This window comes from Ctenopharyngodon idella, chromosome 13, assembly GCF_019924925.1.
Source record: "Ctenopharyngodon idella isolate HZGC_01 chromosome 13, HZGC01, whole genome shotgun sequence".
In the NCBI taxonomy this organism is placed as follows: Eukaryota; Metazoa; Chordata; class Actinopteri; order Cypriniformes; family Xenocyprididae; genus Ctenopharyngodon; species Ctenopharyngodon idella.
The window spans coordinates 31,544,504-31,558,901 of record NC_067232.1 but is presented as its reverse complement, the minus strand read 5'-3'; the positions used below and the strand labels follow the sequence as shown (position 1 = coordinate 31,558,901).

General features: G+C 37.9%; 2 protein-coding genes across 3 annotated transcripts in view; both read right to left on the bottom strand.

The window, feature by feature from the left end:
• Positions 1-2,774, bottom strand: part of hcrtr2 (hypocretin (orexin) receptor 2) — a 54,814-nt gene extending 52,040 nt beyond the window's left edge. Inside the window, exon 1 of the mRNA XM_051916891.1 lies at positions 2,409-2,774. Coding sequence (XP_051772851.1) covers positions 2,409-2,679 — 271 coding nt within the window. The 5' untranslated portion in view covers positions 2,680-2,774. The remainder of the gene's footprint in view (positions 1-2,408) is intronic.
• A 7,646-nt stretch (positions 2,775-10,420) lies between these two features.
• fam83b (family with sequence similarity 83 member B) overlaps positions 10,421-14,398 on the bottom strand; it is a 33,144-nt gene continuing 29,166 nt past the window's right edge. For both annotated transcript variants that reach the window (XM_051916877.1, XM_051916876.1), the window contains exon 5: positions 10,421-13,668. In XM_051916877.1, the coding sequence (XP_051772837.1) occupies positions 11,592-13,668 (2,077 nt within the window). In that variant the 3' untranslated portion in view covers positions 10,421-11,591. The remainder of the gene's footprint in view (positions 13,669-14,398) is intronic.

The window sequence follows — 14,398 nt, the reverse complement described above, 5'->3', positions numbered from 1 at the left end:
ATTCTTGACTGATCTTTTTTTTTTTTTTTTTTTTTACTTTTGTCCCTGTAATCATCCAATTTGACTCTTATATGCTGATGTAATATATATTATAAACATGACAGGTGATTTTTATTCAAATTTAGTTTGATCACTATCTTCTCAGTTGTTTAAAAGATTAAAGCAATTATCAAACTTTGATAAAATGTTTCATTTTTTTTTAATAAATGATGATACATTTTACATTATTTGTTATATTTAATTACCCCTTATCAGATTTTGACTTACAACAATCTTTATGTAGCTTTTTGCATACAGCATCAGTTAGTTATAGTGAACACATCTGTCAAGCTCCAAAAATAGAAAAGAAAGAGAAAAAAAACTCATAGAATTGCTTTGTGTGAGAAGCGGACAAAATGTAATTACTGAAAATGCCTTCCATTGCAGCTTTCAAATCAAGTTTGGCTGCATTAGAGATGTTGCATTAAGTTTGACGTCAGTGACATTTGAACACAAGACACAGGAGAACCAACACAATTGATGGCAGTGACACATTTGGGGCCAGAAATTGCAAAGCACATTTCTATCTGTGCTAGGCTACGGGATTTACACGCATTTACAACTGCATTCCTACTTGGGAATTGGATTCTGCATATCATGCTGATTACACTTTGTGCCGGCTCACGCACTCACCATTGTATTCTTTATGACTCTCTAGGGTGGTCCTCTTTACCAAAAGAGGAAACACACATTACTATTTACTGCCAAGACACTGTTAGGTAAACTAACTATTCCAGCCTTTAATCCCAGCATTTATAGTACTAAATCTAGCATATCAATTCATTGAAATGTCTCCTGGGTGCATTTAGAGCTCGGTAAAACTCTTTTTATGCTCCCTCAGAACACGCTACCTCAGAAACCCTTTCCTCTTTGAATACCCTGTCCTAGAGGAAACATGTTGCTGTTTTCCAAAATCCTTGACTTAAGGTGAAATGTATTATGGATATCGCTGGTATGGCCTGTAAGTCTTTCATCTTTTGCTATTTCTTCTGTTTTGTTTGTAAGTTTTGTATATGTATTAATATGTGAAATTGTACTTCTGCTGTTACCATCTTGACCAGGACTTCCTGGAAGAGATTTTGTATCGGAATTAGACTTTATAAATGTACAGTACCATATTTGGTTTGAGAGCTCTGGTAAAGGGAATTATTGACTTTTAGTCTCACACATAGAAATCATGCAGCTTTAGAAGACTCATAATTTAGTCTTGGATTATGTTGATGGAGCCTTTTGGTGTCCTTGTCCTTCTTTGAGTCTTAAACGACATGGTCACGAATTAACCAAAAGAGCAGCATAAAGATTATTCAAAAATATTCCACAGAAAAGAATAACAGCATAAAGGTTTCGAGCAACATGATGGTGAGTAAATAATGACATAGTTTCCATTTTTTGTGAAAAATATTCCTGTAAAGTGTGTCATTTTAAACCCTGCCTTATACAGATAGCTCTGCCCAAATCTCATTCTGTTTGATGCAAGGAAAAAAATAAAATAAATGCTCACTGCACCTTTAAAGAGAATAGCACATGAAAGATGTGACTAAAGCATTCTAAGACACGTACCATTTCAAAGGACCCACGATTAATATGCCAAAATTAGTTAACCAATTATCTCAGAATCCAGATCATCGGGGGGTAATCATATTCCTTGAAAAACTTCAAATGTGATAGTCCTCAGTGGGACACAAAACATTTAAAAGCACAGTATTAAATTCATAATGTCTTTCATTCAGAATTCAAATCCAACACAGTTTGTTCTAAAATAGCAATTACCACTTGGTTTGATTTGCCAGAGGTCTATGAGTTAAAAAAAAAAAAATGCATAAAACAGATTAAATGTCAAGGAAGAAAAAAAGCTAAAGCCTTGAAATTTTGTTAAGGTAGATGCATTTGTGGTCCAGTGTGTGCATATGAGCATACATATATTCTTAAATTGACAGAAACTGCAAATAATGCAAAAATAAATAAGCAAGTGCAGCCTAATTACATTTTTAAAATTCATTAGATGCATTCATGATTTTAAAGACCTCTACTGGCTTCTCCGCTTCTCTGTTAAGCAGAGAAGTGAAATTATAATAATTTTTGATTATTTAGTGAGATTCCTCTCCGTAGCGTAAAGAGTAAAGCACGCGCTAGCAACGCCGAGGTTATGGGTTCGATTCCCAGAGAAAGCAACAACTGATCAAATATGTACCTTCTTTGGATAAAAGCGTCCGCCAAATGCGTAAATATAATTATAATATGACCCCATGCGCAAAACAATGTAGCCAACACGATGGACAGACCTGTAGAGCGTTATTCGTCGGAGAGTATAGGCTTAAACATTTTAAAAGCACTCGCGCGAGTTACTCGTGCGCTGCAAACTTACTTACCCAAGGTGTTTCCGACCAGAGATACGAGGAAAACTATGATGTATCCAGCTATGAGCACCCATTCATATTGTTTAGGGTGCAAATATTCCCTCCAAATGTACTTGAGAAGTTCGTCGTCTTCATCAACATGAGAATGCGAGTGAATTTCCGTGGAGTTCAGATGCTGCGCTGATGTTAAACAGTCATCGCAAGCCTCATTAACGGTGATCCCGGACATGTTTCGCGCGGACCCGGGCTCTCTTCCCAGCATCGCGGATGACTGACACCGCATGAGTGAGGGGGGGAGAGAGAGAGAAGGGGGGTAAAACCGAGAGTTGGATGGCGTCGTGACGCAACGAGGATCTCTCAGCCTATAACCAATTAGTTACCAAGACAGAGAAGCGTTTTGAAGTCAGAACCTGCTGCATGCTTCTTTATATCTCATGAGGATACTCATGTTTATTCAAGTGTAGCTGCCAGGCGTATGTCGCATAATAAATGATACCCATTCACAGTGAAACAGTCTTATGCTTATTATGCTGTACTAGAAAAGATTTGTAGAAATTCCATACTTTGTGACAGGTTCATCATGTTTAATTGCAATGCTTCTTGGCTTTGGATATCACTTTTAATGATACATGGTGGTTTATATCACATAGGCCTACTAAATGAAGCCCAAATAGTAGTTTCAATGCAGTTGTAACTGTTACATTTGGTAGATTACCTACAAATTAATCAATGTCTTTACATATATTATGATCACTTTTTAATACTTCATTTATCTTAGACTTTCTTAGTAATTACGTATTCAGTATGTCTAAAGAAGTGTGCATTTACCGCTAAACATATTGAGGTGATTTTAGCATGTACAGAATGTTAATGCATCATGCAATATATTATTAAGGTAAATTCTAATTTAGAAGAGATGCATCTTAATTATGTTATATGTGGAATCAGTATTTATTCAGTTTGACAAATTAGTTGAATAACTGAATAACGACAGATAAATCAATACTTCTGAATTTCACTCTATAATTCTATGAATCACACTCTTAAAAACAAAGGTTGTTTTTGCAGCGATGTCATAGAAACACCATTTTTAGTGTTTCTATTTTAATAGCTCTTAAAAGAACTTTTTTTTTTCTTACTGTGAAGAATATTTTATGTTATAGAAAAGAACCTTTTGTGGAATGGAAGGTTTCGTGGATGTTAAAGGTTCTTCATGGAACCAGAGATGCCAGATATGAATTCAGATTGAATGATTCCAATCAATTTGGCTACGAATGTTACGACAAATAATGAATATGTTTGAAATGCACATCTAGTTAATGGAATTATTAAAAACTAAATTAGTATATTTATTAAATTAAATTATAAAAACAACATGCTCCTGGGGGCTTTCTGGCTCAATTATAAGGGGCTCATTATACCCCAAGGGTCTCACTTTAACTTTTCACTCAAACCTTACCCTAAATGTCAGTGAATAACTGTCTGCAAATCACCCATCAACAGACATAAAAACTTTTTCAAATTCATATTCATCAAATTCTCAGATAACTTCAAAACTGTTCAAGAGAAAAATTAAAGTGTAGCTTCACCGATTTTCAAGCCGATTTAGTTTATGTAAATGAACAATGTTTACTCATTCTCTGTGTTACCTGGACAGAGAAATTCACATTTATTTGTCAGCAAAAGTCTGCTAGTCTGAGGTCACAGGTCCTGCCCCAACCACTAACCCCACCCTTCACTATAACTATAAGCGAATGCCCAACCCCACCCAACCAATAATGATGCTATACACTCCACCCCAACACTGATCTGAGACTGCCGGCCTGGCGCTGGCTGCTGTGACGCATGGCTCTGTGGTTCTGCAGTTGGTTATTATTGCAAAGTTTGACCTAAAGCACTTGTTCGTGATCATCCAGTTTGAAATGTTGACAACAAACATGGAGGTTTTTCAGATTGTCCGTCACCGCATTCACTCCGTATTTGCAGTTCTTTGCAGCCTTTAGCCGCTACCAACAACACGCTGGATCCTGCTAAATGTTTACTCTTTGAATTCTTGCACCCAGTAACAAAACAAGTCGACACCATTATGACTAAAAGTTTGCTAAGAAGTATTTCCTACTAAAGCAAGGCGGTATTTGACTCTGGTAAGCGTATCCATAGCAGATTTGTGGGCATGGCCTTGGATGGCAACATGCCCAGTGCATTATGGATGTTGAAGTTTTCCTAAATATTTGTCAAAAGGGAAGACAACAGCCTTTTTTTCTCTGTTTTTCTCTTGTCAGGCAGCAACGATTTTTTTTCTTTTTTTTCTTTTTTTTTTTTATTGAAAGCCTATTTTGCCAGCAGTGAAGTACCTATTTAACCCTGTGCATTGCACCTAACTACACAAATGCCATAAATATATAATATGGAACATGTATACAGCTATTTTTGTGCCTCACACTATCTTCTGCAAAGCTGTGTTAAAATTCAATGAAAAGATATGTTGTAGAAGGAGTTATAAAATTCAGACTGACTTGACTTATAATGTAGGTATGGATATTTACCTAATTGGTACCAGGTCTTTAATAGGCCCACCACCACCACTATGAATCATATGCTGTGACTACAAATTGGATTTTACACTGCAAAAATGCTTTACTTTTACTACCTGTAGCTCTATTAAAATAAGAGTCGACAGAAGTAGAATTTCATTGTCCCTGGAACAGCATTGAATGAATACTGTGGGGTCTACCAGTGCACTGTCACGGGTCAGGGCGTGTCACCGGTTCGTCTCTGTTGTTTGTTAGTGTCCTGTCAATTTCTGCAGCTCGTGATTTGAGCAATCAGCGTTGCCTGGTAGCGCTGTGTGCACAATCACGAGCTGATCTTCCACACCTGTCGCTCGTTCCCCTTACCCTATTTTTTCCCAGCTGTGTCTACCTCTTGTTGTCAGTTGATCACTATGTTGTGTCGCGTGGATGTGTATTTGTCTGTGCTCTCTATCTTGTGTTTGTGCTCTCGTGACTTACCTAATTGATTGCTATTGTGCTCAGGACCCTAAGACGAGGAGTTTGTAGTGGGACATTATCTCTTGCTGGAATCCTGCTTGCGTTTCCTCTCTGTGGTCTCCTCAATCTGTGTGTCCGCTTATAGTATGTGGAGAACACGGGAGCCACCATACAGAGCTTCTTCATCTTCACTGTCACATATTGTTCACGTTTGTTCCTCAAGTTTTCCTAATAAACTTTTCACGTTTGTTCACTGCATTTGAGTCTTCCATTTATCTGAAGCGTGATATGCACAAGCTGCAATGCGAAGCACACTAAAGGTATCCAAATAATACAACTGAAACAAGCAGAGGCTGCACTCCCATGGGGGTGGGGGGTGGATAATCAGCCAATGCATTCATGACCTCTGTGACACTCCAAGGTCAATCTTGCAAGCATTTATGTTTCTAGATTGATGTTGGTATAGAAATGATATAGTCATAAGGACCATCATGTAAAAGAAATCACTTATGAGAGTGTCTTTAATATTCTGTTCTTTCAATGCATTTACATATGAATACATTTTTACAGTTGAAAGAGGTTGTCAAATAGAAATGTGCAAGAATCCCAGTTCACAGAGAAATCTACCCTTAAATAATATAGATACACTAAAGATTAGAATACACAGAAATATATCTCCATTTTCAAGAACAGATACATTTATCCTGGAGGTTGCTATATTCGCATGTACCATGCATTATCCCTTGACTTACACTAACACCAGCAGAAATGATTTTTTGTATCTCTCTCTGGTACTGGATGCACATAATCTAGCTCTCAGAAAGGTAAGCAGATTTGTGCAGAACACCTGCCTCTTGGTTCCCACCTGGAGCATTATTATTTTGTAAAGTATAAGGATGTGCAAAGTAAATGATCATTATTATGAGCATAATTTTCATATTGAATGAAAATATTTTCATTTCACAAACGTAGCTGAGATGATAAACTGGGTTAGCAGTGTTATTTTAATATCATTGAGATACTATTATAGTTTTTTTTTTTCAATATTGTGAATTATTTTTTATTTTTATATAACTATAATAACCCTGTTGGTTAGGGGTTGCATGATAACACTAACCATGAGAATAAGTACTGACTCGCAAAAAAACATAAGATTTGTTGGTTCCCCGAGAAAATGTTGATTTCTCTGATCTGCATTTCAAGACGTTTGAAGGCCAAAAAAAAAAAAAAAAAAAAAAAGGATAACATAGCATATAACCATGTCAGTGGGCAGTAGATTATTTATCATTACCTGCTCTCTCCTCACCTCCATCACTCTTCCTTTATTCTTTTTGTCTCCTCATCTTGAACTGTCTCTTCCCCTCCTAAAGCTGAGCTTTGACTGATAGTCTTTTCATTTTTGTCTGTATCAGTGAAGCAAGTAAACATATTTTCACCTGATATTTATATATTTTATGTATCATTTTCTTAGAAGTCAATTTACTGAATGCTACCAGGAAAGCTAGGTAACTACGTTTATTAAATTGTGCACAATATGTGCACATTCATTATTAATCTTATGCCTAATATGATAAAAATGGCTTTGACCGTTCCTACATGAGTCACGGAAATTATACAGGCCTATTTTCAATTCAAAATGGTGAAATTATTAGTTTGCCTGATTATTTTTGTCAGTTATTTAACATTTCTATCCTAAAACAGCTGTCAAATATGAAATGTTTAGTTTAGCTACTTACAACTTATCTTACACTTTATGACCGTTAACTCTGCATTCTCATGGGGAATCGGCGTCAACGCTTGACGAAGGGCGTGTCTGAAGCTTGTGCTGATGCGACCGTCATAGTGACAAAAGCCAATCACATTATTTTCCGGTGTTGCATGAACGCAATTGGCTAGCGTCTGTGATCTGATTCGGCTGATAACTGCATTGGCGCTTGAAAAGTTGAGTAACCTTCAACTTCTGCCATGAGCAACGCGAGTGAAGCGACGCGACATAATCCACAATTCAGTTCGGCAATGCATGACGTCACCCATTCAAAGTAAATGAGAAGCATTAACACCGACACCCCGTATGAATGCAGCGTGCAGTAAATATACACCTCAGAAAAATACAGAGGTCCGAACCTTGGTGACCTCATAGCTGGCTACAGCCATGCTTCCTACACTTCCTACTATCAGAGCCAGCTCTGGCCCAGCTTGATGTTGCTGTCTGATGTCTACAAATTGTGACCTCTGCCAAGCAACCAGTTGGCATTTCAATGGATCAACATCTGCATCTCTTCAGCATTCCATAACAGACTGCACAGAGGATGATCTGCTGCTGCTGTTTCAGGATGTAGTCGTCTGCCTTGATGCCTTTACCGTGCAGTCCTAAATGGTTTAGGAAGAAAGTTCAACACTCTGGCTGTGTTCAAAATCGCTCCATATGCCTACATTCACTATTTCCAACATTACTTCACTAATATAGACCACTTGAGGGAGTGAATGAAAACAAGTGAGTGAATTCAGACACTGAGAGTGCACCAGAAGGGCTGCCGCTTTTGCATAGTTTGTGCTGCTGTTTAATAAGTATTTGAAACTTAGCAAACTGGCAGCTCTAGTAGTAATGAAAAGATTTATCTTGAACTCTGTCATGAAAACTAGCATGTATAAACCTTACTTAAACAATTTAATAATCAAAGGAATTTATACCTGTATGATATTACACTGTGCCCAAATGAACGGATGGATGATTCAGCTGCGAGCTCCATGTTCTGGTCAGATGCGGGAATTCATTCGGCGTGCAAATCTCAGTGTATTATGGGTATAGCTGTTGAGCGTACATCAGTTGTACACTCGTTATTGTGGTGCATTGTGGGATTGAATGAGTGCACTCAATAACGTCCACTATGGTTTCGAACACTACTACAAATGGCTGTACTCTCAAATAGTGCCCTATTTAAGTGTATAGAAGGTGATTTCGGATACTGCCTCTTACTTCAGCGATAAAAACATAAAGATGAAACACAAATGTGAAGTACTTAATAGTACTGAATTGGATCATCGAAGGTGAACTAGATACATTATGGCCTGGTTTCACAGACAGGGTTTAGATTAAGCCAGGATTAGGTCTTAGTTCAATCAACATTAAAGTAGCTTTTATAATCATACCTTAGAAAAGAAATATATTAGTGTGAATCTTGAGACAAAACAATGGCAGTGACATATTTTAAGATAAAACATGCAGAAAAAACATGCATTTTAGTCTGGATTAACTAGCCTTTGTCTGTGAAACCAGGGGGAAGTATAATTGTATTATTTAACATATTTAATTATTGCAGCTAAAGTTCACCCAAAAATGAAAATAATTAATTACTCACCCTCATGTCGTTCCACACCCGTAAGACCTTCATTCATCTTCAGAACACAAATTATTATATTTTAAATAAAATCCGATGGCTCAGTGAGGCCTCGATTGACAGCAAGATCATTAACACTTTCAATGCCCAGAAATCTACTAAAGACATATTTAAAACAGTTCATGTGACTACAGTGGTTCAACCTTAATGTTATGAAGCGACGAGAATACTGTCTGTGTGTCAAAAAAACAAAATAACGACTTTATTCAAAATTATCTAGTGATGGGTGATTTCAAAACACTGCTTCATGAAGCTTCAAAGCTTTACCAATCTTTTGTTTCGAATCAGTGGTTTGGAGCAGTGGTTTACTTTCGGTAAATGAGGCTTCCTTACGTCATAAGTGTTTCGAAACGTTTCAAAATTTCAATGGTTCACGTGACTTTGGCAGTTTGATACACGCTCTGAACCACTGATTCGAAACAAATGATTTGTAGCACTACAATTTCAGCAACATAATTGTATGCTTAAAAGTAATAAAGAATACTATGGGTAACAGAATAGATGCACTTTTCTTATTAAAATGTTTTACCTCTGAAGAAATTAAAAGTAAATGTGGTCCCACTTTATATTAGGTGTATTTAACTACTATGTACTAACATTTAAATTAATCATTTGATACAATGCACTTACTGTGTACATACATGTTTTTACAATGTACTTATATTTGTAATTTCTGTAATTACACCTATAACTGAAATTTAATCTCTCCCAGTTTAAATCTAGATTAAAGACTCTTTAGCCAAGCAATCACATAACCTTGTACTCCAGTTATCAAATGTGTATGACTATCTATTGCTTGAAATGTTATGAACAGCAGCTACCCTAGTTATTTTCCATTTGCTTTTCTGTCTCTACCTCGAGATGCTCATCCTGAGGTAACTAGAGATTACACCAGCTCCAGTTGGGATCCAGCCTATTACAAAGATTTCAGATGACCCAACACCTGTGAAGAGATGACTCCAACCCCTGCAAGAACTTCAGATGATACCAACTCTGAATCAACATGCACCAATGCTAAATGATCTATATATTGTAATCATTATGTTCACAACTTTTAATAATTGCTTTAATGAGATCATTGTTTCTTCCTAAATTAATACATGATATTAGTTAACAGCATATTATCTTAGAACTGTACATTTCAGACATATTGAGATTACTTGGACACATTCACCTCCAATAACAGATTACTCTAAGTTGTAATGTAGAAACATGCATTTTTCTGCTTTGAAACGATGTGTATTGTGAAAAGTGCTATACAAAGAAATGTGAAATTAATTGAATAATTACACTGTTGACCTTCCCTTACACCATAACCCACACTTAAACCTGCACATACCACCAAACCTGTCCCTAACCTTACCCGTATCCACCCTTAATAGTGCACAATTGTAATACAATATGGACACAATAATAATAGTAGTTAAAGACTCCTAATATAAAGTGTGACCATAAATTTGCTTAAACTTATGTGCACATGAAATGAAGAATAAAAGCTGTTTAGCTTTTGGCGTAAATCGTCTCAGTGGATTCTCACATGTCCAGCCGAATCTCGGTAACCAGAGACTTTTGCTTTTGTGTGATGCTGTATCCTCACCAGTAGGTGCCAGTATAAAGTCCAGGACTACTGACCACATTGATTGAAGCTGTTTTAATTTTACTTGTTGTCGGTCAACTCAAATAGGTAAGACATGTTTATCCTCTTGTAGTAAAATGGCTGTATTTCATATAAAAATACTCTTTTGTAGCACTTCATGGCCTCTTTCTTCTCACATCATAAAACAGTTTCAAGTCAAATCAATTTCATGTCCATTCATTTATTTAGTACCCTGTTAGGTTACAAGTAACAGCTATTTAAAAAAAAAAAAAAAATGGACCTGACATTGTAAGAGAATAGCATTTTGATATTGTTTGTCCTTGATATACTTTACTATACATGTGCACTTTGTGAAATTAGAGCCATTAATGAACATCTATTAAATACAAAACAGTTTTGGTTCGATCATAACACAATACAAAGACAAACAAAATCATGACCTATAGTGCAAAGCCAGTGCAGTATATGCCAGTATGGTTAGTCACCCTTAAAGATACCTAAGCACCAGTTACCCACAAACCAGCATTTATTTATCTTGCATTTGTTCCAGCTTTTTTAATGTCAATTTAACAACGACAATCAGGGTTATTTTGGGAGAGCTTCTGTACAGACTGAAGTGCAATTTAAGGTTGTATGGATGGTTTACTAAAGCTTTTAATCAGACCACATTAGACGTTTCATCCTCAGTTAATGTTTTATAATTGCATTCAATCAAGTGAAAGAGATTATAAAGCCAATCTGCCCATATCCCCACTCAAGACATTTTTTTAAATTTACAAATATTATTATTAAACAATACTACTACAAAGAAACAGTGTAATAGTTCTTGCAGCATTTTCCACCAGTTATATTGCAAACCTTCAACACTGGCATTAGCAATAATGCATTCAAGTAAACAGCACTGTTCTACTTTTTAAAAGCCAAAGTGTCTAATGTTTTGGATCTGAAAATACTTTCTCCCATTCGAGTTAAATATGCAGAGACAATTTACAGTACACAAACCATTCAAGCACGAGCATCCCGACCAGTCTGACATAACAAGCTTGGCTCAATCAATGGCATAAGTTGGAGGCAGAACTATATGTTAGTCTGACCAGCGGAAGGCGGATGGTAGTGCTTGAGAAAACTGTTTGAAAACAATTATTTGTGCAATTATTGCAAATCCATTTGGTCAGTCTTGTGGTGCAGAAAAGGCACATCTCAGCTCATTTCAGTACTTATTCTTGTGTATTAAATTTCCAACCCTTTGCATGAAACGGCCAAATCTGTTGTCTTGTCCCTGTGTCTGCTGGTTTGTATAAGTGTTATGGTCATTCATTGGTTGTCTTCTTAGAAAGACAGCATTCCTTGTTTTCTCATTTACGTGGCTCTGTGCAGACACATAGGCAGGCTGGCCTGCTGTGGGACGCGTGGTATCAAATGAGCAAAGCGGCTCAAATCTGCTATACAGCCTGTTTGCTGATACTTGTTGCTTCGGCAACAGATCTGATCTTGTTAGTATTGAGTCTGTCTTCTCTTTCTGAGCAATAACCGAGGATTGTTCCTGTGTTTTGGAAGTCTCTGCACTCGCAGGTGGGTGAGACGGATGCAGCTCTTCAGTGCTAAAACGAGGCGCAGATGTTTCTCCCGCCAGGCCGAGAGAGTGATTCTCAGCTCCAGGGATCTTCCCATTAGCTCGCTTCAGTCGGCTGCTCTCAACGGACTTGGTGGAATTGGCAGTGCTGCCATGGTGTTTCTTGTCATCATAATCCGAGAGAATGGTATCCGTGCTGCTTCCCATTTTGAGACTTTGTGCATTCTTTCCTTTTGGTGAGCTGTCCCCCTTCTGAGGGATGTTAAGAAGAGATTTTATTTTCTTGGTGCTCCTTTTCAAGAAGCGTTGTGATGATTCGCTGTTTGATTTTGAAGGCTGACTGTCCTCTTGGTCCAGAAGCGTTGCTGACACAGTTCTTGAAGGAGGCTCTTGCCATATGTTTCCTGAGGTAGTTGTGCTCTCATCTGCCTTTTTGAAATCATGATGTGAGACGGACCTCTGGTCCTCTTTGAAATTCGGAGTGTACGCTCCATTTCTGGGATTCTCGTTTGCAGACACATTGCAGTTTCTCTGTCTTCTAGGTAAAGATGCGTACGCGTAATTGGAAGGCCCGTTCATGTCACCGTACATGTAACTGGAAGGCCCGTTCATGTCACCGTTATATTTATTGCACCTGGGATCAGCCACACTGTGCCTCTTGTATCGGTCCTCCTGCATGTAGTCATGCTCCTTGTTTCCAAATCTACTTTTGGCTCGGTTTAAACTTGCATATATTGCATCCCTTCCAGAGCTATATGACGTGTTACTCCCTGAGTTTTCTAAAATCTGTAAACTGCGCCTCTTTAGCATGAAGTCATCATGCTGTGCTGTCTGATTCCACTGTGTTGAAGAATATATCTGAGCATTTGACTGAATTCGTGCTGGATCGTGATTGGAGGACGCTGAATTATTGGAGTAGCTGTTCGTCTCTGGTTGTTCCGGTATGGTGGACGTGAAAACAACCGATGACCTGAGGCGAGAGTGTTGCGGAGGAGCCAATTTATTCTCCTCGTATTGGTCTAGATAATCGTAGTTCTCTCCATAAGGTGCATCATTTTCGTTATTGAGGTAAGACTCTATCCTCCATGTCCGAAGGAAAGACTTAGAAGTACTTGCTAAACTGGGCAGGTTTTGCCTCATGTTGAGAATTTGTTTGTCGTGGCCATGGTATGATTGGCGCACGTTTGAGCCTCTGAACATTGGATTGGTGACGTAACTTTCATACTGGTTTTCCACATTGTTGGAGAAACCACCGTATCGGCTGTTCTCTGCTGCCACATTCCAATTACTAGAGCCAAACTTGGACAATTTCGACAGATATACAGGCTCCTGGCGTTCACCTGCGTAGCTGTGTCTTTTGTAAAACTCTGATGTGTCTTGAAGGAATCGAGCATGTGGTGTAACAAGCGGCCTTTCATCAACCTCTCTCAATGCAGAAAATCCTGATCTCCTTTCACAGGCTTGCCGGTAAACAATGTCAAGTGTGTGCCTTAAATGATCTTTCCTTTCAAAGGGGTTGGTGGAATTAATCAAATAGCCGTCCATTTTGCCATTGGGCTTCATCTCACACTGGTTCATGCTGGCAGTCTTAAACGGATCTGGGATTGTCGATCGAGCGTACAATGTCCGGAATTCCTCATCGTAAGTCTCCACTAATTGGCCTGTTATAACCTGAACCATGCTGAGGTTGATCTTCTCGTAGGACCACATGAAGCTGCCAAACGAGAAATGAAGGAAAATATAGCTATTAAATTCAGTCTTAGCAACATATGCAAATGCTTTGGAATGCAGTTTATCTTGGGCAAGGTATAATTGATTGTAATCATTTAAAATGCTCTTTAAAAGCCATCAATTTGTTTACTAGTGAGTGTTTGTTGACGTGCAGAATGTTAAGTGTTTTGAAGTCCTTATAAAAGTGGTCCAAAAAGTATTTGGTCACTTACACACCATTTATAAATGGCTTAGGATTATATAATCATTTCAAATCATGTGTGATTTATTTTAAAGAAAACAAATGCACAATTTTTGAGCAAAAAACGTTAAAAATTAGGTTCCCCTTCAAAGTGGAACTATGGAAGCGCTTCCACATTAGCCAGTGTCTGAAGCACGTGTTTACACAAGCCAATCTAAAGGCCAAACGTATGGATGGCGTGATGTAGTGTAGCGGGTCACCAAGTCCATAAATAGATGCCAGAAATGCATGTCTATATCTTCTTTGTCTTCAGAGGCCATATGTTTGAGCATGTGTCTGCCTTCAATCCTGTGTGTGTGTGTGATATTATCAGGAGTTAAGTTTGTCAACATGTCAGGGTTGATGCCATGCCCCAAATGTGCCACAGATCTCACCCTATGGGCAACCACTCGGGCCAGTGGAGTAGATCCTCACAGCTTCTGGAATGCTTTGGTGGTCACAATAGATGTAATGCAGTCACCAAGCAGCGCAT